The 25,330-nt window shown below is 34.8% G+C and overlaps 1 protein-coding gene across 11 annotated transcripts in view; it reads right to left on the bottom strand.

Moving 5' to 3' along the window:
* DOCK9 (dedicator of cytokinesis 9) overlaps positions 1-25,330 on the bottom strand; it is a 137,604-nt gene that overhangs the window by 11,185 nt on the left and 101,089 nt on the right. For 4 of the 11 annotated variants that reach the window (XM_075138090.1, XM_075138118.1, XM_075138126.1 and 1 more), the window contains 13 exons: positions 23,886-24,000; positions 22,243-22,309; positions 19,497-19,544; positions 17,527-17,663; positions 13,650-13,765; positions 11,380-11,517; positions 10,884-11,066; positions 10,112-10,225; positions 9,756-9,971; positions 7,949-8,006; positions 5,985-6,091; positions 820-942; positions 351-464 (listed from right to left, as the gene is read on the bottom strand). In XM_075138090.1, the coding sequence (XP_074994191.1) occupies positions 351-464; positions 820-942; positions 5,985-6,091; positions 7,949-8,006; positions 9,756-9,971; positions 10,112-10,225; positions 10,884-11,066; positions 11,380-11,517; positions 13,650-13,765; positions 17,527-17,663; positions 19,497-19,544; positions 22,243-22,309; positions 23,886-24,000 (1,536 nt within the window). Of the gene's footprint in view, positions 1-96; positions 103-350; positions 465-819; positions 943-5,984; positions 6,092-7,948; positions 8,007-9,755; positions 9,972-10,111; positions 10,226-10,883; positions 11,067-11,379; positions 11,518-13,649; positions 13,766-16,985; positions 17,030-17,526; positions 17,664-19,496; positions 19,545-22,242; positions 22,310-23,885; positions 24,001-25,330 lie in introns of all 11 variants that reach the window. The other 7 variants (XM_075138072.1, XM_075138109.1, XM_075138135.1 and 4 more) reach the window with 4 other exon arrangements.

Raw genomic sequence — 25,330 nt, 5'->3', positions numbered from 1 at the left:
GCATACCAATCTAAGAAGCAGCCTTGCAAACCACACTGTAGCACTACAGACATTAAGTCAATACATTGCTAAGAACTGACATTATAGAAAACTTACCGCTGCCTTAAGGTAGTAAATAAAAGAAGAAAAAGAAAAAAAAGCAAAAAATTTACTGAGGAAAATAAGGAAGAATTGTATCGGAATTGATAAATGTTTTCAACTAAATTATTGATGGTGTTTATTTCTTACAGACCATATTTCTTGTGCTTTTTATGTCATGGTATATAGATGATGAAACAGTATACCTTGTAAAATAAAATCAGGTTTTTCTTACTGCATAGAGCAGACAAATGAAAATTAATAATAATCACCTGTCCAAAGAACGCTACCCTGAAATAAGTTCCCAGCAGTCTCTTGCCTGTATGCATAACTTCTGTTACTTTACTGTATGCTCGATGAAGAGTGTCATATAAATGAGCAAGCCTCTAAAAATAAAAGAAAACAATAATGAGGTAAAAGAATAACATAGAACTTTCCTATCTTCAAACAACAATGAATGATGTCCTTGTAGTTAATAAATAAAAACATTGTTTTATTGAACAGTAGTAATAGGTGTAGCACTTGTATCAGAATGATAATATGTAAGATTAATTTTTAATTATTTATATTTAAAGAAAAACATTTTAAATTATTTAAAATTAAGACAAAAATTTCAGCACATTGATATTTCAGTTGCAATTGTAATACTATTCTTCTGTGAAGTGCAATGTGTCATGCAGTTAGACTAGAAAAAACAGGATTTTTTTTCTTGTTCAAATTTACTTATGATGAATTTAGTACCTCAAAATCTCTCCGTTTTTCATAAATGGGAATTATAAGTTTATATATGTCAGCAATGAGTTCATAGCGTTCTGCCTTCCAGAGTCCATCAGCACACTGCTCCAACAATTCCATCAGCACATCCTAGATTTGGATACACATTTGAAAAAGTAAAACAATTCAGTACTCATTAAAAGCACGGCAAATAATTATACCAAAGTTCTTCCCAATGAAAAGGGAGATCCTGCCTCAAAACAAAATTATCTACAACATAGTAATTTAAATTATTGTGGCAATCAAAAAATTGCTAAAAGAAAACAAATCAAAACAGAATGGTCTGAGTGTACAAATGCACTCTTTGTATTTACCAGGAACAGCATTTTTCTTTTAGATACTCTTGACCTCTTAATTCTACAAATGACACCTGTATGAGAACCCAAACTTGTCTTACCTTGTAACATGTTTTTTCAAAATGTTGTTTCCTTGGGGTTTTTTGGTTTTGCACAGAGAATATTATTTTTAAAAGGCAGCTATACAAACACTTGACTGTAATGGTTTTGAAGGAAACTATCAAACGAGTTACATCAACAATAAAACAAAAAGATACAATACCAAAATCTGTACTCAGAAGTAATTGTCAAGGTACAACAGCAGAATTTGGTAGACTTGGCCCAGAATGAAGAGACATGTAACAACAGTTAGAGAAGCTGAGAAATCCTGAAGGGTCAAAACAGAGTCACAAGCAAGAAAACACCTTGGTGTTGTTGGGTTTGGTCCTAATATCCCTGTACCAAAAAGATAGTTATTTAAGGTTGAATAAGAACTATGCTTACCTGTATGTTAGAACGGAAGCATACATTTTGCATTAGAGCACTTGCATCATAATTATAAAGTCCCTTCCTTCAGTTGGTCATAATTCATTATTTTCCATGCATTTAATTTCTTCTACTTCAATAAGCATTACAAAACTAAGATAACATTATTACTTTGCTCTAGTTTTCATAAATTTAAAATTATCTGGCTAACTCCATTAACTCAGTTACAACAAACAATTTTACAGATATTTTGGAACACCTTACAGCTCATGTGGCAAAGCTGTCATATACTTGGTCTCTGCTTGAGTGTGACAGAAACACGGTGAAGAAGCCTATTTGTATCCACATACCCTAACAGATCTCAGTCCTCTTCAAACATGTCTGGACCTCCAAGAACCTCCACGAGAATCCAAGCCTGAGACTGAGAGGTGTCAGAAGATGTGACATTTCTACTCCTTGAGACTTTCTGATACCACTCTTGCATTGTAGTGGTGAAGCCAGAAGCTGGAAATAACTCCTTTTATCCTTAGAAGGGATCCAATACTACTCTATTCCCCTCCTCCCTTTGGTAGAGACTAAGACAGCATGAAGACATCAGAAAAGCCAACTTTAATACTGAAGGCAAAAAAAGACTGAAAAATGCTACCCTTATCCATGTGCTGCAATGGTCCCTAAAACATCTCCTCCTTTCCCCAATCGTTATGGGGTTGTATAGACTCCCCATACCTCCATCCTCAGCAACCAGGTGGTGAGAACTGAAAGACCAGTGTCACTGCTGGACCATAAGGGGTGTCCACAAACACTGTTTTATGACAGGAGTCTTAATTCAGACACCAGAGGGCATCCAAATGTAGCAAAGCTGTAAAATTTTGTTTGCACACAGGAAAAAACATGAAGAGCAAAAGCTTCATGTGGGAGAGCTGTTAGGAGGAGGAAAGGAACACAACATTTCTGGGCCACCTGTCTCAGTGCTTATCCATCCTCATAGGAAGAGGTTTTTTTCCATATATCCAAACAGAGCTTCCCGTGTAACCTGTGAGAACAGCCTCCTACTCTGTTATGGCACCCCTCTTATCCTTCCACCTGATTCTTCCACTAACCACCTCAGGAGCTGGACTCTTCCCAGTTTGTTGATATCTCTCTTGACTTTGGGGGGAGCAGTGCTGGGCACAAGAGTACAGATGGGGCACCAGAAATACCAAGTAGAAGGGGGAAAACCCACTTCCCTCCACCTCTTGACTTTAGGCTCTTTCTAATACAACCCTGCATGCAGTTGACCTTTGTTGCCAGAAGGCTACACTGCTGATTCCCGTTCAACCTGTTCTCCACTAGAACTCCCAGGTCTTTCTGCAGAGCTACTGCCCAGCCAGTCCGTCCCCAGCCCGCGCTAAGACACTGGGTGATTTTTTCGCAGATGCAAGGCTTTGCGCTTGTTTTTGTAGAACTTTGAGAGGCTTCTGTGTTCCTTCAGTTTGAGGTCCCTCTAAGTGGCAGCCCTGACCCCTGGCATATCAGTTACTCCCCCTCCATTTAGTTTCATCCACAAACTTGATGATACACTGTATCCCATGACCTAGCTTGCTAATGAAGATGTTTTAACAATATCAGCCTGAGTATCCCTGAAGAATACTAGCCTGCACCACCATACTTAAAGTGTCTTGCATGCTTGCGTACGTACCTAGTTCTGTTTTTCATAAAGTGCTTTAATATATTGAATTACACTGCATGTTGATCACTTAACAAGAGCTGTAACACCATCTGAGCTGTGAAGCTCTTTCATTTACCAATCTGCAAGTTAGAATAATTTTAGAATAATTCCTCTCATGGAAAATCTTAACTAACAAGAGACCAGAAAAAACAAATAGGAAGGTAGAGATTGACTTAATCTGTGGTCGAGCTGTATTCTGGCAGAGTTTATTTTGGAAAAAAACAACAAATCTGAATAAAATTTAATCTGCATGGAATCTGGCACCTGCCACCTGTTAGCCGTAGCTCAGATCTCTCACAGATGGACTGCTTAAGCAAAGTCTAGCATGGAAAGGATATCAGGTTCCAGGCTTTTACCTTCCTATTTCTGACGCCCAGAAGATTTTTAGTTCTGCGAGGAGAATTTGACTTGTGCTGCTGAATAGGCTGTCTGGGTAAACAACTGTTTTAATGAAACACGCACGGTAACTTTGCTAAAAAACTAAACAAAACAAAATTTTGTTTTTTCAACTGGCTAGGTTTAGGAAATAACTCAGGGTAACCCTGGCCTGAGAGAGAATTCTTTTAAAATGAGAATTAAATTGAGAATTTTAAAAATTTCAACTTTTTAAATGAGAAACTACATAAAGTCTTAAGACAAATTTCACTTAATTAGGAAGACTTTATATAAACTGGAGAATATAAAAGATGTTTTGCCCCTTTTAGAAACATGGAGGGATCCCTCCTGACCCCCCATATACTTGTAATTACTCTTTTGGAGATTTAACTCTAAAGTAACTAGCATCCACGGAAATCCCAAGTTTTAAGAAAGAAATTCCACCTGACTCTTGTTACCACATATAGGAAGAATTCCCATCAGAGCATCATTTTGCTCAGCAGTAGCAGTAAAGTACAGCTTGAAAGATACGTTTCTGCTTTCCGATTTCTGGATCCAATTGATCTGTCATATGATTTTTTTCTTAGACTAATACAGTTTTGCTTACTTAAGAACATACTGAGGAAACACTCCATATATGAATATGTTCCTATTCATGAAGGAACTAGACTACCTGTTTTGAAGTACCTCTGTAAAATACTAGTCATCCTAATTTATCCATGATTTTTAGTCTACTAAAAACCAAACCGTTCTTCCCTACTATTACTCTTCCTGGGGTGAACTATAAGAAGTTATCTGAAAAATAGTAACTTTTTTCAATATTTAATCAGAGTACATTAGAGTACTATATGGTTAAGTTTAAAAGGGTTGAAAAATGAAATTTGGCAAGGTTTGATCCTTTTGCAAACTCCACAGGCTTATAATTTCACTCTTGGCTTACTTCTGTTCCATGGAAATACTGAGAGATGGAAATAAATTTGTGTAGGGTTCAATGACCCAGAAAAAGCAGTAATTTTTTTTTGCAGGGACTGACTAATGAGAAAAAGAACAGACATTCCAATTCAAAAAATACAAAAGAATTTAGCTCTGACAAATGGTTTGTCAGGTAGACACTGACAAGAATTTCTAACAAAAGTTTCCATCAGCAGTAGTCACTAGAAATCCAACTCTTGGCTCACTTAGAGCAGCTTACATTTTGCCTTGAGTAACATGCTAAATTCCATGCTGGATCAGAAGAATCAGTGATTTAAAGAATACAGCACATAAATTCAAGAAAAGCAATCTGCTATTGGGTGTCTTTGGAAAGAAAAAGCACTGTATTTCTCATTTCAAGTAATTCCAACTCCTGCCTTCCCAGAAAAAGGCAAGTCAACCATTTTTGTCCCAAAATTATAGAGCAAAGCAGTACCAGAGCTTAGGAGTGAAACACAGGTACCCTAGGCCTAAACCCAGGCTTAAACCACTAAGCCTTTCATCTGTTCCTCCTAAATCTGTTAGTATAGCCACAATTCACACAGTCAAATGATTTTGTCATACATCTTCACCATATACAAACTAAAACACAAAAGAAAAATATTTTTTGTTGTACAATTATGCTTACACACCAGGGATTTTTCCAACACGGCTACTGCAAGTAGTGGTCTGTCCCTCCCTCCCCCACCTATACTGGCAAATATATAGTGTAGACGTAGCTCTTCATGAGCAAGATCATTCATAATCTTTTCATATAGGCTTCTTAATAGTAAAATTTACTGTAGAGCCAGCACAGATGGATCACTGAAGACACAAGGAATGAAACTTAAGCCAGAAAAAAAAAAATTGATGCAAGTCTGGTGTCAATAAAAGCACTTTCATTGTTACAGCATATTTGCTTAGGGAAACTATAAAACAGCAAAACCCAGTGAATACATTTTCATGATTGCTAGTGCAGTAACAATCTAAATCAAAGTCAGTTTTAAAAAAAAACCAGATCTTTTTAATGCTAATAAATAAGCCACATCAGTGTTCATCCCATCAACTAGCTTAAAAATCCATTTTGCTTACTTTTATTCCAATAGTGGTGTTGAGCTGATGTGCTAGTGCTTTATCAAAATATATGCATATACTAAATTCTGTAAAGCTGGGACAGCTCATAGAAATTTTTATTTTAGTTTTAGGATAAGAAGAGCAGCTAAGAAAACAATTATAATGTCCATCATATTAGTCAGCCTCTGGATTGAAACACAAAACTTGGAAAAACAAACAGCACTTCAATGTGCATCAATTCTAACACTCTTATGTTTACTTACTTCATTGAAGTGAACGTCTTGCATTCCAACATCCTCCATCATTGAAGCCTCTTCATCTATATTGGGTGTGATTACTCTGAAAGCAGTACAACCTTGCCTGAACATCCCTGCCATTGAAAAACAAAAATAGACAAATTTACTTTTCTCCACCAGGATAACATTAGGCCATTTTGTGATGCTGGATAAGGCAGAAGCCATATTTAAATATACTTACCACCAAATTAGTTAAAAAAAAAAAAAAAATCCAGCCTCCCACTGCGTGATTAAAATACTAGACCTCACATTACTGTGTAAGTATAAACAGGTTTTAAAAACCCACAAATGTTAATATCTGGACTCTTACCTACCAAAATAAGCAGTGTCTGAATCTTCCTATTTTATCTTAAACCTGTGACTAATCTACTCCACCCTAAGTCTAAGGTAATCAAGGTGACTTTTACAGTATTTAATTAAACTGGCGTAAAGTCATGCTGGAACTGAGTACACGAACAGGCCCTGGCATATTGGCTCCCCCAGTCTGAACAATATGAATGGACTGACATCAACCATACAAAATGATCAAAGGATGGCAAACCAGATTATTCAGCTGTAGATACAGAAAGTCAGTCTACAAGCAGGAAAAAAACCCCAGCAATCTAACTTCCTTTACTGAAATAAGTATTTAGCAAAAATGGGTTTTAGAATGTTCTAACATGAAACCTCTTTTACCCATTCTGTTTAGCTCTTTTTTATTGTATCAGATTGCTGAATTAAGAAATTGAGATTTTTGGCCAAAACCTGTATTAATTAAAGCCTCAAGAGCAATCAGTAAATACTACAGAAGCACAAGGAATTTCACATATTTATTGCACAGCTCATTCCTACAAAAATTCTTTCTGCTCAGGTGGGAGCCTGACCACCAGAGGTTTTACAGAATGATTGCCTCAAATCCATGGTTTTGGTTTGCTCCTGGAAATACCACAGGTAGAAGTTTGACCCTCTATATTACTGAGAGGAAATAACTGTTATATGACAGTAGACAAAAATAGCAGATCACCCAAAGAAATTGCAAATTAATACAGATTATCACTAGTTATCAGTTAGTTGTTATTGGGCTTCCAAGAGGACATAGTAACTTTGACAAGCAACTTAGTTTCAGATTCGGTCTCAGAGAAGTTTCCGAAATCATTGGGGCAGAGGAGATAGCCTATACACTACCAAAGTATCTGGCAAGAGGCACAAAAGGAACAGAGAAAAGGCATCTTGTAGACCCATGACTTTGCTTCATTTTGAACTGTCATGCAAAGGCAAAACTAAAAAGCTGCGAACATGAATTTCTCTGCCTACAAAAACAAAACATGAGCTCAACATCATAATCAGTCTTAACAGATTTCTGAAATTTTCTTCTAGAGATCCATTTTTCGTAATAAAAAGCCATATAATCTTTTATTTTCTCAAATCCCTGACTGAGAAGTCTTCTGATCCTATAGATGAAAGAGAGATTTCTACCCTATCTCAAGGATCATCAGAAACCCGCTTTTACAGACAGCTGCTAGCACAGAACACGAAGACAGGTGAAGCATCCTGAGCACTATTATAACTGACTCAGCATCTGAAAATTTGTATGAATTTATTTTGACTTCTCTGGCAATGCCAGGTTTTCCTATATGCAGTGAAAGACTACTTGTTGAACAAGAATATTCTCTGATAAGTTTGCTTTAGAAAGGGTCTGACTTCAGCTATTAGCAGCGCTGGTGTAAAATGAAAATTTTTACTTTCCTAAAGATTTTATTTCACCTTCATCTGAAATGCTGCCCCTTAGATATGCAAGCATACTCTTAAATATGTGAGTATGCTACCTGGTTAGGTCAGAATTTTTTCCTTGGTGAACACTGAAATGCCTACAACCTCCTCAGGGAAACTATTGCTTTTCCTAAACTATAATGAAAAAATATAAACATTAAAGTAAGATTTCAAAATCATACCTTTTCGTGTGAGATATTCTGCAACCAGTGCTGCTACATGGACATAGCACATTGCCGCCTAAAACAGAAATAGTAACAATCTTATAAGTTACATTTTTAATGGAACTACTGAAAACAAGGTATATAAGAAGAGCTCTAGACCAAGAAAATTTTTTTAGTTTTCCTTTTTGCTGCTTTGCAGGAGAGGTCTCATGACTGGTGTAAGAATTCTGCACCTCATTTATGCAAAACAATAACTGTGCAAGAGCCCTCACTCCTCCTTTTCCAGAGCATTGAGTAGCATGGCCAGCAATACACAATCTGAGAGTGACCACGGATCACAAATTACAAGGTAGGAACCCCATGCTATAATAAAAACAAGCAAATCTCTCTTTGGGATGTATTTTAAGTGTTATGTGAAACAAAAAGCTATTAATTATTCTACTCAACATTTGATGGTTCTTCTGCTAACCCATTTTGTCTGCCTTTGGCTCCAGATGAAGAAAAAATGTAGCAAAAAAATGGTGACAGACCATTTGAAAGCAGCAAAAGAAAAAGAGAAGAGATCTGACCTATGAACGGAATTTGAAGGAATTTGGTTGGAGTAGTCTGGAAAACAGAAGAAAAAGAAGAGGGACAGAGTAGTCTTCAAATATTTGAGATGTTTTCTAAAGTTGACACCGATCACTTTTCTCCACAGAAAGGACAAAAAAAAAAAGATTCAAGATTCTTCTTTTACTAAAAAGGTTTAGGCTTACAGCAAAGTGTTAGTCTAACTGTAATTCTCAGTTGAACAGTTTACATATGGAGGCTGCAGAATCTCAGACACTGGAGATGAAGGAAAAATGTAAGTACAGGTCAGAAATTCTCTCTAACTCATACTTTGTATGGGGTTGGGCTTGGTGATCTACAGAGGTCCTCATCTAGTCATACAGCCAAAGATTCTAAGTTTTTAATCAAAAAATTAAAAACAGACCTGAAAAGGGTCAAAAGAGCTTGTCTTCTGAGAGAGCTGGAGTTGTCTCCTTCAAAATACAAGCTAATAACAGAGTATTGTGTATGCCTTCTGTGTTGCTACCATATAGAAAAGAAGAATTCTAATACTAAGACATTCTAATACTAAGATAGCAGCGACTATTTCTTGGAGATATTTACTTGCTTACATGATGCTAAGTTTAACAGACATGTTTATGAAATTCAATGATGTCATGCAACATGATTTACTTTCAGATGAAACAAACTTCCAGAAAGAGACACAATTCTTTCTGTATGCTGATAAAATACTTACATCAAGACATGTAAAAATCCCCACTCCCAAATCTCCTTTTTACTAGAATTAAATATTTTAACAGCACAGTAAAATCAGATAGCTTTCTTTTTTCAAACAAAAAAATCGCAATTTGTCAATTTTAAGAACATTAGGAGTTTTTTAATAAGCAATCTGGAATAGAATCAAGCTAATTCTGTAAAGGCAACTGGAGAGGAATTCAAGGAGTGGCTTTAAGTGTTTTAGCAACTGATAACAAAGATATTTTTAAGTAGAAGGTCTTTGTCTTCCACGGTTTGCATTGAGCATTCCTGGTTTAGTAGCGTGTCAGCTACAGTAGTTAAACATATACCTTACATTAGTAATCAGAAATTACTTACAGATGTACTTGGGTAGGACAAAAACCTATCAGCCATTGAAACTAATCTACTAACAATTCAAAAGTTATTAAAAATGCTTATTATATTACACACTAACAACTACATATAGTACATTCCATTACAAGAAAGATAAGCCTAAGCTTATTATGAAGCCAAAACTAGTTTGATTTTTTTCTTTTACCTCTGAAAGATCTCCATTTTTAACGTGGATCCTTGCCATGCTGTCTAACCATGTCTTCCTTAGTTCAGGTGTACTAGCATAAGACTTTGCCAAACTGTACTGGAGGTCTACAAGCATTTCCGGATCATTCTCATGCTCCTTCATCTGAGCTGTAGCCATCAGTACTGTACGAATCCGTTTTGTTAAATCCTTAACATCAGAAGGGAATGTAGTGTGCTAAAACATGGAAAAGTTAGGTTAACTACTATCTTTTCCTACTCTTTGCATAATAAAAAGTTGAAACATAATTGCAAAAGACACTATGAAAGAGTTTTCAAGCATCCTTCTACAGTATGGAAAGAAGAATAAAAACAGACCTTTATAATTCTGTCATTATTGGCACAATTATTGATGATGGAAAGAGACTGCTGAAATCTAGTTCCTCCAATTCCAACAACATCAGCAATTAACTGGCTTACTGAAATAATAACCTTGACAGAAACAAATGTCTTGTTAGTACATATTTCACGAAATACCCTTGAGATGTACCTATGAAGCAATTACAAAGGAAATTTTGTTCTTTTAAATTGAAAGATTATTCTCTTAAGTAAAATTATATTTGATTTTTTTTCCCCCAAAGTTACTTGTACAATAACAGGCAAGAAAAACCAGGCTTGTGTAAATGTAATGCACACGCATCCTCTGCTCTAAAGACTGACTGCTAGGTGAACTAGTCAGAGGTCATAAAAGTAGTAAACTACTGTTCCCAGCTTGGTCAGAACACACAATTTTCTATGTATTTGTTTTATTTTAGACTTTTACGTGCTTGTTGCTGCATTCTTTTCTTCTCCAGATGCAACAGGGTATGCCATTTAACAATCAAAATAACATCTACAAAACAGAACATTTACTACTGACAAATAAAAACTATTTCCTAAGAAACACAGGGCCATCCAATTGTTTTTAAGTATTTCCTTGTACTGAACATACTTTTATTGCTCTCCTCTTACTCTTAGAATAGTACCAGCCTTGCTTGAAGCCAAAATAATTTGTTATGTCTTTATCTGACAGGGCTTTGCACATTGGTATGCAACTGTGCATCTACAAATACAGTATTTAAAAAACGAAAAATAAAGAGAGTATACTAACTTGCAGATGTGTCCTAACAAAAGACTTCTTCCCTGTGTAATCAAAATTATTTCTCATTAAGAAGTACAGTAACTGTGAAGCTTCTGTACGAATTGAACTCAGTTTGGAATTACAGTACTTCAGAATTTCATAGCACAGTGCAGAACACATATCAGCTCTACCTTCATAAAATGTAGAAGGAAACTGAGGAAAAAGTAGAAAAGAAAGAAGTTATTCATTAAAACTAGCTTCAGTTCTTGATAAATAAGCATGTCAAGAAAAATACAAACATATTAATATTCCCAAACTGTGAAAAAAATAGACAGTTATAGCAGTTCATGGCACAAAACGATATTTACAGCAATTCATAGGACAAGTATTCCACACTGTTGGGATCAGATTAGTCCTTATTCACCAATTTTAATTTGGGATTTTAGTTTTTAAATTTTTACATAGTATATTGTTAACTAAAGAACTGGATAAGTACTCAAGGATTAATTATTTTTAAACTTCTTACCTTAAAAATAAGTGCCCTTAAAGCAATGAAGACATTTTTCAATGCTGTTTCAGACTGATTCTTTTGAAGGAAGCAGAGGTATACATCAAATACTTTCTTCATCAGTGGATTATGCCCGTGATCAGTTAGTAGTTGATTCTTTAAATTGATAGTGAGAATTTAGTTTTGTACAGTGATACATTTATACTATTCTAAGAACATACACAGATCATCCAAAAGTAGGAAATTAAAAAAAAATATAATCTGCATAGTATTACCAAGATGTTTAATAATACAAACATATCTGAGTTGTAAGTAGATATTTCTAACACTTCATTAATCTTCCTTATAAAGAAAGTGTTGGCTTCTGAATAGACTTACAGAACACAATTGTTTTTAAGAGCTGCTAATTAAATCAATCACTATTAACAGTTCTTTGAGAGGCACACTCAAAGTATTAACACACTTTGGTTACATTGGCTTTAGCAGCTCAGACAGTGGAATTTTCTCATAGCAGGGTTGGGGCAATCCCCAGCATCAATATAGACTGGGGGATGAATGGATCGAGAGCAGCCCTGTGGAGAAGGACTTGGGGATACTAGCGGATGAAAAATTGGACATAAGCAAGCAGTGTGTGCTCGCAGCCCAGAAAGCCAACCGTATCCTGGGCTGCATAACAAGAAGCATGGCCAGCAGGTCGAGGGAAGTGATTCTCCTCCTCTGCTCTCATGGTACCCCACCTGCAGTACTGCGTCCAGCTCTGTGGCCCCCAGTACATGAAAGACACGGACATGTTGGAGCGGGTCCACAGGAGAACTACAAAAACGGCCAGAGGGCTGGCACACTTCTCCTATGAAGAAAGGCTGAGAGAGTTGGGGTTGTTCAGCCTGGAGAAGAGAAGGCTCTGGGGAGATCTCATTGTGGCCTTTCAATATATAAAGGGGGCTTACAGGAAAGATGGAGAGAGACTTTTTACCAGGGTCTGTAGTGACAAGCCAAGGGGCAACTGGAAGAGGGTAGGTTCAGATTAGATATAAGGAGGAATTTTTTTTTACAGTGAGGGTGATGAGACACTGGAACAGGTTGCCCAGGGAAGTTGTGGATGCCCCATCATTGGAAGCGTTCAAGGTCAGGTTGGATGGGGCTTTGAGCAACCTGATCTAGTGAAAGATGTCCCTGCCCATGGCAGGGGGGTTGTACTAGATGATCTTTCAAGGTCCCTTCCAACCCAAACTGTCCTATGATTCTATGATTTTATGTATTTTAGTGCAGTTGATTGAATAGAAGCTCCTGATTCTCTTACCTGTTTTGTTTGGATCTTGCAGACTATTGTGGTATACTCTTACCTACTTTCTCAACATACTACATACAGATAAGCTTGAAGGACTGTCGTTCCAAGCATGATGGGCAGCCGATAACTAAAAGATTAGTGTTCATTCTTCTTTAAATCTTTAAAACTAGGTATCCTCATTTTCAATTCTGTCATGAAGTCTGTGGACAGAACTGGTTCTAAACTCTATCTAATTAAATTACTAATAAAAGGAATCTCATTATAAATAAGTTCATGTTTTCATAACTAGATTAAAGATAAGACACTAAATTTGAATCTTCAAGCAAGGATCTGGATGCATTGCTCTAATTAGGGGAGAAACAAGCTAGACCTATCATCTCTCCTAACTTCACCTTTAATGTTTGGAAAAGCTCAAAAAAAACAGAGAGCAGGGGTATGCAAGTGGGTGTGCTATAAAAAGATTACACAGAAGAGCTACAGTAACTGATACAACTAAAAAGAAGTCTTATTAGTGGACAAATTGAAACAAAGTTACAGAAAAGGAACACACACATAAATTACTGTTAATTAATGAGCGAGTTAATATAAGAAGAAGCCAAGTTCAATACAAAAGTCTGATAGTGTGCAATTATGAATTATGTTTTTGCCATACAATAGACCTTTCACCCCACAAGGCTGTTAAAAGACAGGTTTACCACTAATACTAGGTAGACATTAAAGTTTCTAGAAGTATTTTTAGGAAGTTAGGATGAGGAAGGACCTTTTCCTACAGATTACTGTTGATCAGTAAGGAGTCTGTGGGCAGTGTGTAACTGAAGCCAAAGCATTTTGCTGTGAGAAGTTATCAGCTTTTACATGACACAATAATGAAATACAATGCTAGAAATACAATGCTATATTACTAGACTATAAAATATAAATATAATTTTTAAAATATTTTTAAAAATATTTTTTCTGAAAGAGAATTATGGGAGATGTTAACACCAAGTCAAGAACAAACCTTAAAAGCCATTGTGAATAATGATAGAGTATCCAGAATTGTAAGGCAAACTTCAGTGGCAATATTTGCTTCAAGTAAAGATTGGTGAAGAACATCTGCATCTGAATGGCCATAGCCTACAGAAATTCCAAATGGAGTGTAAGTGCTGGATATACTCATTTAAATGTTTCTTATTTCCAAAAGACTTGCTGAACTAGGAAAAGATTAACAAGTAAAAAGCCTGACAGAAGTTAGTAATCAATACAGAAAAATAATTCATATGCATTTAAATATTTTTCAAATATGTGTATATAATTATCTTAACATAATTTGCACAAGATCATAAAATATATTAAGTACAAATGTCAACAATAGAAGCATTAAACAGCAGTTAAAACAATAAATGTCTGATGTTTCATATATATGTGTATGTATGTATACACACATGCATATATATAAAAAAATGTACACAGTTATATATATACACATATATATTCTTAAAGTAAGTGCTGCAGTAGGATGGAGTTACAGCTGAAAATATGTATCGGTAATTTAGCGATGTCATAATGATCTCAAAGGCAATTATAAGTCAACCATTATAAAAATACAAAACACTAAGAGTTGAAAGAATACAATCATATACTTATATGCAGCTGAAGACCCAAGTAATTAATTCCGCTCTGTAGCAATACAATGCAATAACTCCATATTTAATCAAAATATTTTGTCGCTTCTAGCTCCATACTGTATTTAAATAATTTTGAAAACATATCCTGCTTCAGCACTGGTTATAATATGTTGTTTATGTTCCCCAACATGGATCTTTAAGAACCAGATTGACAAATGTGCCCTGGTTGCTTTATAAAAATTTGGTCTGGATCATGTTTATACATTAAATTTACAGTCAGCTTAGCATGACTAACTCAATGACAAGCATGACAAACTCGTTGAGACCAAGAAAAGAACAGAAGAAATGACATATTCTCTTTTATAATGACACCTGGCCACTTCTTACTGCACCTTCTTGCTTCCCTGGCTGAACTATCCATGCATACCCATAAGCACCAGTTTCTTTGGATTTATACATTCTTTCCGTTAGGAAGTATACACCTCTTTCCTATCATCTTTTGCAATTTCTCTGCCTCCACCTCGTCCTCCTCCCATGTATTTTCTTTGTGGTTTCAATCCAACTACATCCTTCACCTCTGTAATGACGGAAAGGAACAACTGGCATTTAGAAGCAAGTTTTAACACAACAGCTGTTTGCTGAATATTTTTCTTTTATTAAAAGTGTTCTTTTCCTTAAAGAAATTCAAAGAAAAATCCTTTTTCTTAGCAATCACTTTTGGCTGACCAGAAATCCTTCAGTTAGCCTGTGGTTGAAGATACGAGGAGACAGCAACTATTTTGAGAACTGCGTTGAGGACAAGGGAAATACTCTTTAAAGAAATAATTTGTTTGCTTTTCCAGATAAGAAGAAAGGTGCAAGGTTTATTATAAATACTAAGTAAAAATTGTAGTCAGTGGTCAGGTTTCCAGACAGTTCAAATTTTGTTCTTCACATAAATAATTTAGAACAAACAAATAAATAGGTCATTGATTGATTACTCCACATTATTACTAGAGACAGAAGTTTTGGGCAGGATGTAAACTTAAAGGAACACTCAGTTTGGTTGAGTTAAAAGACTGATTTAGCAGTGCTTTTTCCATATACATACTAAAAACTTGTTTCAATTTCCTATTATTTTAAAGAAGCTAGTATTGTATTCTTCATGTATAACTAACATACTGGATTCTATTTTTTACATGTAACTTAAAAAGAAACTATGGAACTACAGTTACCACATATAATATGGACATCTGCCTGGACATGCACATGAACATGCACCCATACATTCACACTACTGTAGAGTAACTGGATTTAAAACCATCTAAGAACACTGAAAATGGGATAATATCTAATGGCTACGAGCTTGACAACGATCATATGCTGCTATTACAGATCAGGGTATATCTCTTGTATTTCAGTACGTTTGCATGTCACTATTCTACTGAGGGTCCTCCTCTCCTCCAGCCCTAGCAATATACATATAAATCTACATTCTTGTAGTTTGTATTGAGATGCTTTAGAAATTTGAACAAAGGACCTAATTTCTTTCATACTTAAGCACAAAACTATACTGAAATTCCTCAGAAACGTGAAATATCACTTACAACATTACTTCAGTTCTATTCCTTGCTTAAAAGATTAGAAAGGGAACAATTAAGTTTATAATTTACATTTATAGACAACTATCTTGCCAAAGAATCATGATTTTAGAAAAAAATAAAGCAACTATTTCCACCAGATACATCCTTCCTGTATGTATCCCATACAGGATACCTACAAGATTTATTCAAGTTCTGAAAACTACTTTGGATACATGATACAGGCAGACTGACAACTCAACAAAAGTAAAAGTTAGACCACAACAAGACCAAAGATATAAAAATCAATTTCACATTTGACATAGCTTTTACAGCAACATATTTCATAATATCCTTCAGATGGAAAAGAACAGAAAGTTTCTTTGTACATAAGCATGCATTTATTAAAATCTTTCAGCTCACTGTTTCCTAAAAATCAGTAAACTTTGCCAAGTTCTAGAAGTATGAAATCTCTTTGCACAGGGCACAGAAACAGCTGTGTTATTTATTTCCAGGAGATTTTTTTTTTTTTAAATCAGTCTTTATCTACAAGGTATTTTATCTTACTAAATGTGTAGTCACATAGTGTAAAAGCTTTCTTTTGTGTATCAAAAACCATCTAGAAATTATTATAATACAGCAGTAGCAGACGGCTTACAAGAAAAAGTAATTTGCACAGCTATATAGCTTTCTGACATTTTTAAAATCAAAGAATTGCATTTCTTATATTTAAACAGGCATGAGAATGCATATATAAACAGGGAGGTTTAGTGGGACTTTTTTTTTTCAGTTTTCCACTAGACTTTGTGGTAAGTCTTGTGCAATTAGGCTAACTGTTGCTTTATATTACAGATAACGAGCTAAAAGATTTTAAGGGACAGTTAGATATGCTTTGGGAAATGAAAGGATGAACACAGTGAACATACAATTAACTCAAATAATTGCTTTACTGCACACAATTCTTTTCAGTACCAGTGTTGTATTTTACTGGATTAGTCAACCACTTTCATTGTTTTTTGAAGCTGAAAATTGAAAAATGGTGCTTCAGAATACTTTACACACATATTTTGCAATTTAAGAGCAGCATGTTTAAAAAGATAGGCCACAAGCAGATTTAGTTTTCAGTACAGCAGTCTTATACAAGCTGACTTCAACCTGATTAAATCTTACCATTGTCTACAGAAATTCCAAGAATACTTGATATCTTTCTCACACTGAAAACAGAAAAATCACTTCATTATTGGACGCTTTTTCACTTCCATACAAACCAAATCATGGGCTTCACAATCTCCGCAGAAATTCTAAAAACTTATTTCTCCTTAGGGGATGTCAAAACATGGAGATATGGTCAGAATGCATATTTTTACTTTTAGACTAATCATTTATAAGACCAAGTGGGGAAAAAAAATGAAGCTTAATAAAGCAAATAGAAAAAATAAGTAAATTTTGTAACTACGTGCAGCCCAAAAGTTAAAAAAAATTAAAATACAGTTTTAAAATATCCTGTAGTTAACCATGCTCCATGTTATGGCATCAGCCAGCATTGATTGTTCTATCATAAAGCGGGGAACAGACCATCGACTGATTCCAGCTATTTGTTTGACCTAGAACAATAAAAGTCATTGAAATGCACTGGTGTGGCTCTGGGACCTGCCTCTGGTGTTGTGGTACTGGTTGAGGATGATGAATGTTATCATGTCATGAGACTTACTGTGGTTAAAAGTGAGAGAGTTATCCAGGCTGCTCAGCTGCTGCAATCTGGCATGCATCATTCCTGTTCTGTTACGGGAAACAGGCAATGTCTGAGATTTTCGATCATGAACTATGGATCCCAACCCCTCCTGGTTCCTGCAAGATGGGTGAAATGGGATAGAAGCAAAAGTTAGACATGTCAAACTGCAGCAAGACAGGAAGTGTTAGTTAAGCACAAGAAGTTTTATAGAAAGAAGTATAATGCAACCTATTTACTGTTTTATTTATAAAACAAAAATAGGTAGCTTAAAAAAAGCATCACAGCAAACTCTTTCTTAAAACCTCAAAGCATGAAAGCAAAAGCACACAAGCAGTCGCTCTTGAAGTGCTAAATTTACTTCAGAGCTTTTGAAAACATAAATATTTGTGAACATAAATATTCTGAAAATATTCAGAACCCAAAACGAAATCCTCGATGTTGATTGTAAAAATTTTAGAAAAAAGAAGGACACACAGTGGTACAATTAAAAAGCATACATGCAACAGGAGAGCAGGAATTAGCTGAGGTATTGTCATGTACATCTTACCCAAGCAGGAAGGGAGAAGAGCCATATACTTTGTTAAACTTGCAGCAATCAAGTGAAGAAAACAGAAAAGTGATCTGTGTTAGCAATCAGTACAGGCTAACTTCCTATTGTGTACCACCACCAGAGCTGATGAAAAATGAAAACCAGTGCTTGAATTACAGAATTCCCTGTTCCCTTTCATTCTCTGTCATTTGTGTATTTTAAGAGTACGTGCATTGATTGTGAGATACTTCAATGTAATGACAATGTGGAAGACTAGAAAGCTACATTGACTGGGAAAATTCAATATCTCTGCAGAACACCAGATGACTTCTATAGCTTAACATTTTTAGCGTTAACATGCAGTACACAGACTAGATGATCAGTAAACAAAAAGGAAGTGTGGTAGTCTTCTCTACAAACTAGTCAAACAAATTAGTTTGAAGAATTTTTATAAAAAGCCTGAAAATTACAGATTCCTGTAAATCCAGAGTTTGAAGTACATTTAAACACAAAAATTACAATCAAAACCTTAAGAAAGCCAGATTTATTTTGGCCTTTGATTTTTTTGGGGTATGTGAACAGAGATGAGACTTTTCTTCTGAAAAATCTCCAAGGAGACACTCAAGCTTGTTGTTTGTAGAAAGAGATTCACACACCATTAAATCTAAATTAAAAACAAAAGAGCTAACATTTTAGTTAGAATGCTTTACCACCCAAAATCAGCAACAACTTTCTCACTGAGTTCAAGAGGGCCAGTATTTCAACCCCGCAAGTTTAATTATAACAGTATTACCATGTCAACCTCAGTGTAAGGCCTAAACAAGTTGCTATATTTTACTCTATTAAAAAACTACTTCGCATTAAAAAACACATTAATGCAAAGATATTCAAATAATTTAGTACATGTTTCTGACTCCCACAGATTTTCTCCTGAACAGCCTTCAATGGGAATGTACAGGTATCTAATGGTACTTCAGACTTCAAATTGAAAAACAGCAGTGTTGGAACGTTCACTACTCACCTTTCAGTAAAAACACTATATATAAAAATTTCTAAAACATTTCAACAGACATGGTTTTATGGCCAAGTGTGTAACAAAACAATTAAATCACAAAATTTCTTCCCCAAAGACACTATTTCAAGGGAAAAAATGCTGTAAAAGATAGCATTTAAGGGGTGGATTTTAAAGTAATTGATAATAAACACAACACAAACACATCATTCTTAAACAGATACCAGACTTTCAGTTAGGATACAGATTTGTTAATATAGTAATCAGTTACTTACTTCAAACTGTTATATATCATTTCACAATAACTCTTCCACTCATGCAATTTATTTGTAATAGAGATTCAAGGCATATTGTATACACTATTATTCTTGGCGAACAAGACAGTGAAATTTAAATTCCACACAGTACCTGGCTATGTATCGTTTTCCCATGTACTGGAACTGATGTAAGCATACTCTGCAGAGAACACATAAGTCAGAGAAGCAACGCTTAAAACAACCTCTTCTAGATTTATGTACGTTGGGATATTCAACTATTATTTATGTTTAACTTTAAACTCTTACATCATAAAATGTCTTTATTTCTCCCACCCTTAAAATTCCCTTCCAGTCCCCAAGCCAAGAAAAGGTAAACATGGCTCTTCTGAAATCAGTCACGGATGGTTGTTGTTTTCGGCAAATTGAGATTAATAGCAAAAGACACATAAGGCTGCCTCCTGAGCACACCTATCTCAACACTCTGAATCAAAACAGCTACTGTGAGTCTAACAGTGACAAGGTAGAAAGGCCAAATGGTGAAAAAAACAAAACACCTTAGAAAACTGTAAACAGTGAGTTCAAGTGCTTCATCTTGTATAGATTTATAATATTTATAGAGAAGAAATATTTACCCTCACCTATCATAGACAAGATTTCATTATGTGAAGTGAGGCGCACAGTGAGTTATTTACAAATGAACAGCAATCCAGGACAAGTAACATGAAAAACAGAAGCAAAGAGATAACCAGACATTACATATATACACATATTTTGCAAAATGTGTATAAGGGTTCAAAATAAGGGCAATACATTCTGCTTTTTTCCCCTTGGCCTAAACTCTCTTGGTTACAGGTTAGGTTTTTTTGTTTTGTTGTGGTTTTTTGTTGTTGTTGGTTTTTTGGGTTTTGGTGGTTTTTTTTTGTTTTGGGTGGTTTTTTTTTTTGTTTGTTTGTTTGTTTTTGTTTTTTTTTTTTTTTTAAGATCTCCAGATTCCAGGATAACGACAACAACAGGGTTTCTGAAAGAACTATTTTCTAAAGGGAATCTGCTTTTACAATAAGATGATGATAAAGGCAAATCCCCCAAAATAATTTCTCATTAAAAAAAAAAAAATCTATACTTCAATATGATGTTATAAATTAAAGAATCAGAGTATTACTGATTCAGATCCAGCAACAAAGTTGAAAGTATAACCTAATTTGCCAGGTGCCTCTGCTTGTCTTCACAACTGGTAAGTACACAACACTGATAACTAGTAAACTAGAAGTCACACTTTCAAATCAAGAAAAATGGTGTGAATGGAGGCTGTAATAATGATTTTATTTGACTCTTTTCTCACTGTAAGTAATTATTCTGATAATTCAGAAAACTTAATGCAACTTTCCTTGTCCCTCAGGTAAGAATATTCTAAAAGTTCTTCTTTAAAGTGTAAACCCAAACTGAAAGCCAGTTTTCAGGCTTTCTCTTCCATGTGCCCATTGCGAATGAGGGAGAAGACTGGCAAATAGTCTCTTCAACTCAGCTCCATTTTGTACTCACACCTTATGTAGATTAGCTGTCTCCAAACTGTGGAGTCAGAATTGTGTTTGCCTCCCCAAAACTTGTCACTCTACTTGCAAACTAACCTCAATTCCCCTTTCCGATATCTTCTTGTCTTTTTTAGATTCTAAGTTTTTCAGAAAAAGTTCTTTGCATAGTGAGTACCTACCTACCAGAAACACCATCTTACTGAGTTAATGAGAAACTACTGTAATGACCTGTATTAATAAAAATCATCATCAAAACAGACGTTATTTGCGTTGGCAAAATACTCCTAGAATTGGAGGAGGTAGACTTTTATGAGCCTTGTTCCTGCTCTAGTTTAAAGAATTGTGATATCATCCACGCCACTAACAAGATGGAAATTTTATTCTGTATTCCATTTACTGCTATTGTGATGAAAATCATTTGATAATTAGTAATTTGAGATTACTGATTTGATCACAAACTGATCCTATCCAGCCCTTAAATAAGAAGTATCTAATGGCAAAACACTGTTTACCACTGATTCCGTACAGTTTACACCTCAGGCTTCAGAGAGTCTACTAAGTAGGCTCATTCGCTTGTTCAGTTCTGTCTCTGGTACAATCAATACCATGCCAGATGTACTCAAATGATGAGTTAAAACACTATCTACAATACATTCCTAAAATAGACCTCGAGTAGCATATTCCATAACATAATTAATGACCAATATTACATCGATTGAGCCGCTACTATAGAAACAAAAGAAAGCAGTCCAGTGAAACAAGCAAGGCAAGAAGAAAGGCTTCTGTGGCACACCACTTCAAGCAAACAGCGCCTTCTTCACTTTTTATTAATGTATCAGTCAATTCTCATGAACAAACACACTAAGTGTGCATAGGGATGGAGTGCAGCCATTGATAAGAAATACTGGATTCATCCTATATCTTTTCCCTTACAGAATGGCAGAAGACGCAAGAGGAATGCTAGGAGGACGGTTCATATCCCTTTGTTTCTGAAGTTATGCAATTCAATCAATTTTGATATGCAACCAAAAAATTTCAGCAGTTCATGTTACAAGATGCATTTTAATGCAGACAGGTAACAAGACAGTTGGTTCCTCTTCCATAAGTATAAGCAATATTTGAGCACTACTCGCTGTTTAGGAACTTCCTGAGATCACTTCTGTATAGCCTAATTCCAGAAACTATCATGGAATTGAACAGACATGCAATTGTGCACATCAGGTTAAGGACTTCTAAACAGACCGAGATGGCATTATTTTTTTCAAACAAATAAATAAAAATATATATACACACTTATATCCACACTCATGTTTTTAAAAGCATAGCAAAACATATGATTTTATGACAAGCTCAACAAAAAAAACTTACTCTGTAATTGTGAAAAAGTCCATGAGTTCAGATTTTGTAGCCTTGTTCCAATATGTAAACAATGCATCTAGGAAAATGAAAAATATTAAAAACTAGACAAAGGCAGCAAACACACAAAAATATTAAGTAGAAGAGTTAGCATCAGTTCTTAGTTTTCAGATAATGAGGATTCAGAGAATCTAAAAATGGCTTGTGGGGTACATATAACTATTACTATTTAAAGTTCTCCTTGAAGCTATACAAATGCACATATCAATTCTCCAAATGAGTTTCTACAATATGCTTTTAATTAATCCATAATATTCCCATACAATTTCATATTTTAAATAGTAGTAATTGTGTAGTCAGTAGTGACTACAGTGTTCTAAAAATATAAGCCTTCAGAATACTTTGGACTGTTAGTCCAATAACCTGATTCTTTATAGATTGGTCTCAACATTTTTTAAATTCCGATTTATGATTTCTTCTTTTGTAATTTACAATGCTTTACTATAGCTCGTTTTTCAAAAGCACAGGTTTCAGATTTTCTTTATTTGCACAGATTTCAAAAATGGCTGTATATTTTTTACAAAACCTGTAGTTACATAGCCTGGTCTCTTTTGCCAGAAATGCTCAAAATTAGCTAACAAATTCAAAATTATTACAAAAGATGTGTGGCAAAGTTTATTTGACACTTGTTCTTTTCCAGAAGAATTGAGACCAAAAAGTCTCCACTGTGCTTACGTAAATTTTAACTTGAATTTCCTAGAAATTCTGTCTAATTTTTACATATTTCAAAGTGTAAAATAGTGAAAAAGAAATTTTTGAGTGTTATTATTCTTTGTAATTAAAATACATAAAATAATATTGATATAATTACATGAAAATCTAATGGTGTGACTAGGTATTGAATACTTATTAACCTTTCAATTCTCATTCTTGATTAAGTGGTGTAATAAATTAGAATTCAAGTACTACATAAACTCAATTTTTAGAAATTAACAACAAAATAGACACAGAAAATAAATTAACTACTTCTGATATGTTTAGCACAAACGGAAAAATTCAATGTTTTTACCAAAAGGGATTTGCCCTCTTTTTTAAATATTGATCAAGGACAGGGAGGATTCTGAGTTGTACGATCCTAGTAAAAAAATTAAGATTTGCCATTCATGCAGTATTTCTATACGTCTGCAACCTTCTCCAAGATTCAAAAATTCAATGGATCATCTCACAAACATGCGAGGAGAATGAAGAAGCACTAATATCCCCATTCCAGAAATGGAAATATACACAGTGATCAAATCATTTGGTTCCCTGTCATACAGGAAGTTCTGCAGAATGAAAGAATGGGCTAGTCCAAGACTGATCAATGAACTATTCTTCACCTCCATTTTCCAAAACGTACTGTACAATCACACACAAATATTTGCTTTCTTACCAAATCCTTTAGTTAGCCTCACACTTTGAAGGAATAATGAGTATTTAATGCTTACAATGTTTCAGTCAGAGTTTAATTCGATCAATCACACATATTTGTAAAACACAGCACAACATGGTACCTACAACTAAAATATTCTGCTGATTTTGAAAAGGTATTAAAATCACAGGCATAAATCCAACACATGATTTCGAACTTCTGAAAAATAGGTAGAATTACCTACCTTCTGACATACTTCTTAAAATATGAAGGAAACACATGAGTAGACTTTTGATCTCTGCTTGGTCAAGTTTGTCATATCGAACTACAGAACTTCCCAAAGTGCTGCTCTGCTGGTTCTGGAAAGAAAACAGAAATATTTTGGCTAAAGAGTTCATAAACTAATAACAAACTAAAATGTTTTAAATTGCCTTATCAATTCCTGCAACAGAAAAAGGATCTCAGAACAGAGACAAAAATATTTCATGTAGAGACAAGTCACTAAAACACACATTACACACATGAAGTATACCAAATTAAGCCTCTTTACCTTTGTTTATTTTTATTTCCTTCTTTGTATGATTTTTTTCCCCCAGAGGGAGGAGTAAGAGGAAAAGTTACCTAACAGTGATTATTAAACAAGTTAATTATACATAGATACCCACATAGTAGAAATCAGTCATGTCCCTTCTGCTTAAATGAAATACTTTAAAAATAAATGCTACTGTGTTAGGTGATACATATATGCTCCTTTGCTTTTGAAGAGACTTCATGCTGAACTGTAGACAGACCTGCCTCTACAAAATTCTTTCCATTTAAAGATGTAAGAACCTCAAGGAAAACATGCATGAATGGCAATAATATACATTCTAGAAGATTAACTACTGATACGTAGCTTGTGCTTGCCTCAAAAAAAACCCAAAAACCAAAAAACCCAAACAAACAAAAAAAACCCACACCAATCTTTCTCCCTACTTCATTTGCTTATACAATTCCTACACTTGTGGGAAATTAATCAGCAATGCTCAATACTAAAGTCTGTCCAAAAAGACAAAAAACCCATAACTGATCTTTCAAAATGTGTACCACAAAAAAAGGAAAAAATAAAAATGTGAGAATATATAAATTGAACTTTAGGTAAAGACTTATCTGTAAAAGAAAAATTTCCACACAATCAAGTGTTACAAAATCCTCAGTCTGAGGCTTTTACAGATATACTATATAAATGTTTGTTTAAAGGATAAATTATGCCCTTTTTAGTGCCTTATTCTCACTTCCAATATAAGGCCACTTGTGCGAACGGAAAATGAGCCAGACATTTAACAAGTTTTCTGTGAAGTCAACAGTGTGGTACAACTGATCTGTGCAACTTTTTGGTTTCTACAAGAAAGTTGGATCATCTTGGCTCCATGACCTTTTTAAGGACACATACGAGTGTTGGAAAAAATCCTTCATATCAAAACTAGGGGAAAAAAAAACAAAACAAAACAAAAAACAAAACAGACTCAAGGGAGAAAAGCATTTGGTTTCACAAACAAAGCAAGAACTGCCAATACCTCAAGAGTGTAACAACCCTTCCAGGAACACTCCTCACTGAAAGCAGGAGACATGCTAATTCATGAGGGAACATTTCACAGCATACACATCAATTGACTGCTGAGCCCTTTAACGCATTCCGTGTAAAAGAAA

The sequence above is a fragment of the Calonectris borealis genome, chromosome 1 (genome assembly GCF_964195595.1).
Source record: "Calonectris borealis chromosome 1, bCalBor7.hap1.2, whole genome shotgun sequence".
Taxonomy (NCBI): domain Eukaryota; kingdom Metazoa; phylum Chordata; class Aves; order Procellariiformes; family Procellariidae; genus Calonectris; species Calonectris borealis.
The sequence above is the reverse complement of the archived record's forward strand: the minus strand, read 5'-3'. Positions and strand labels throughout refer to the sequence as shown.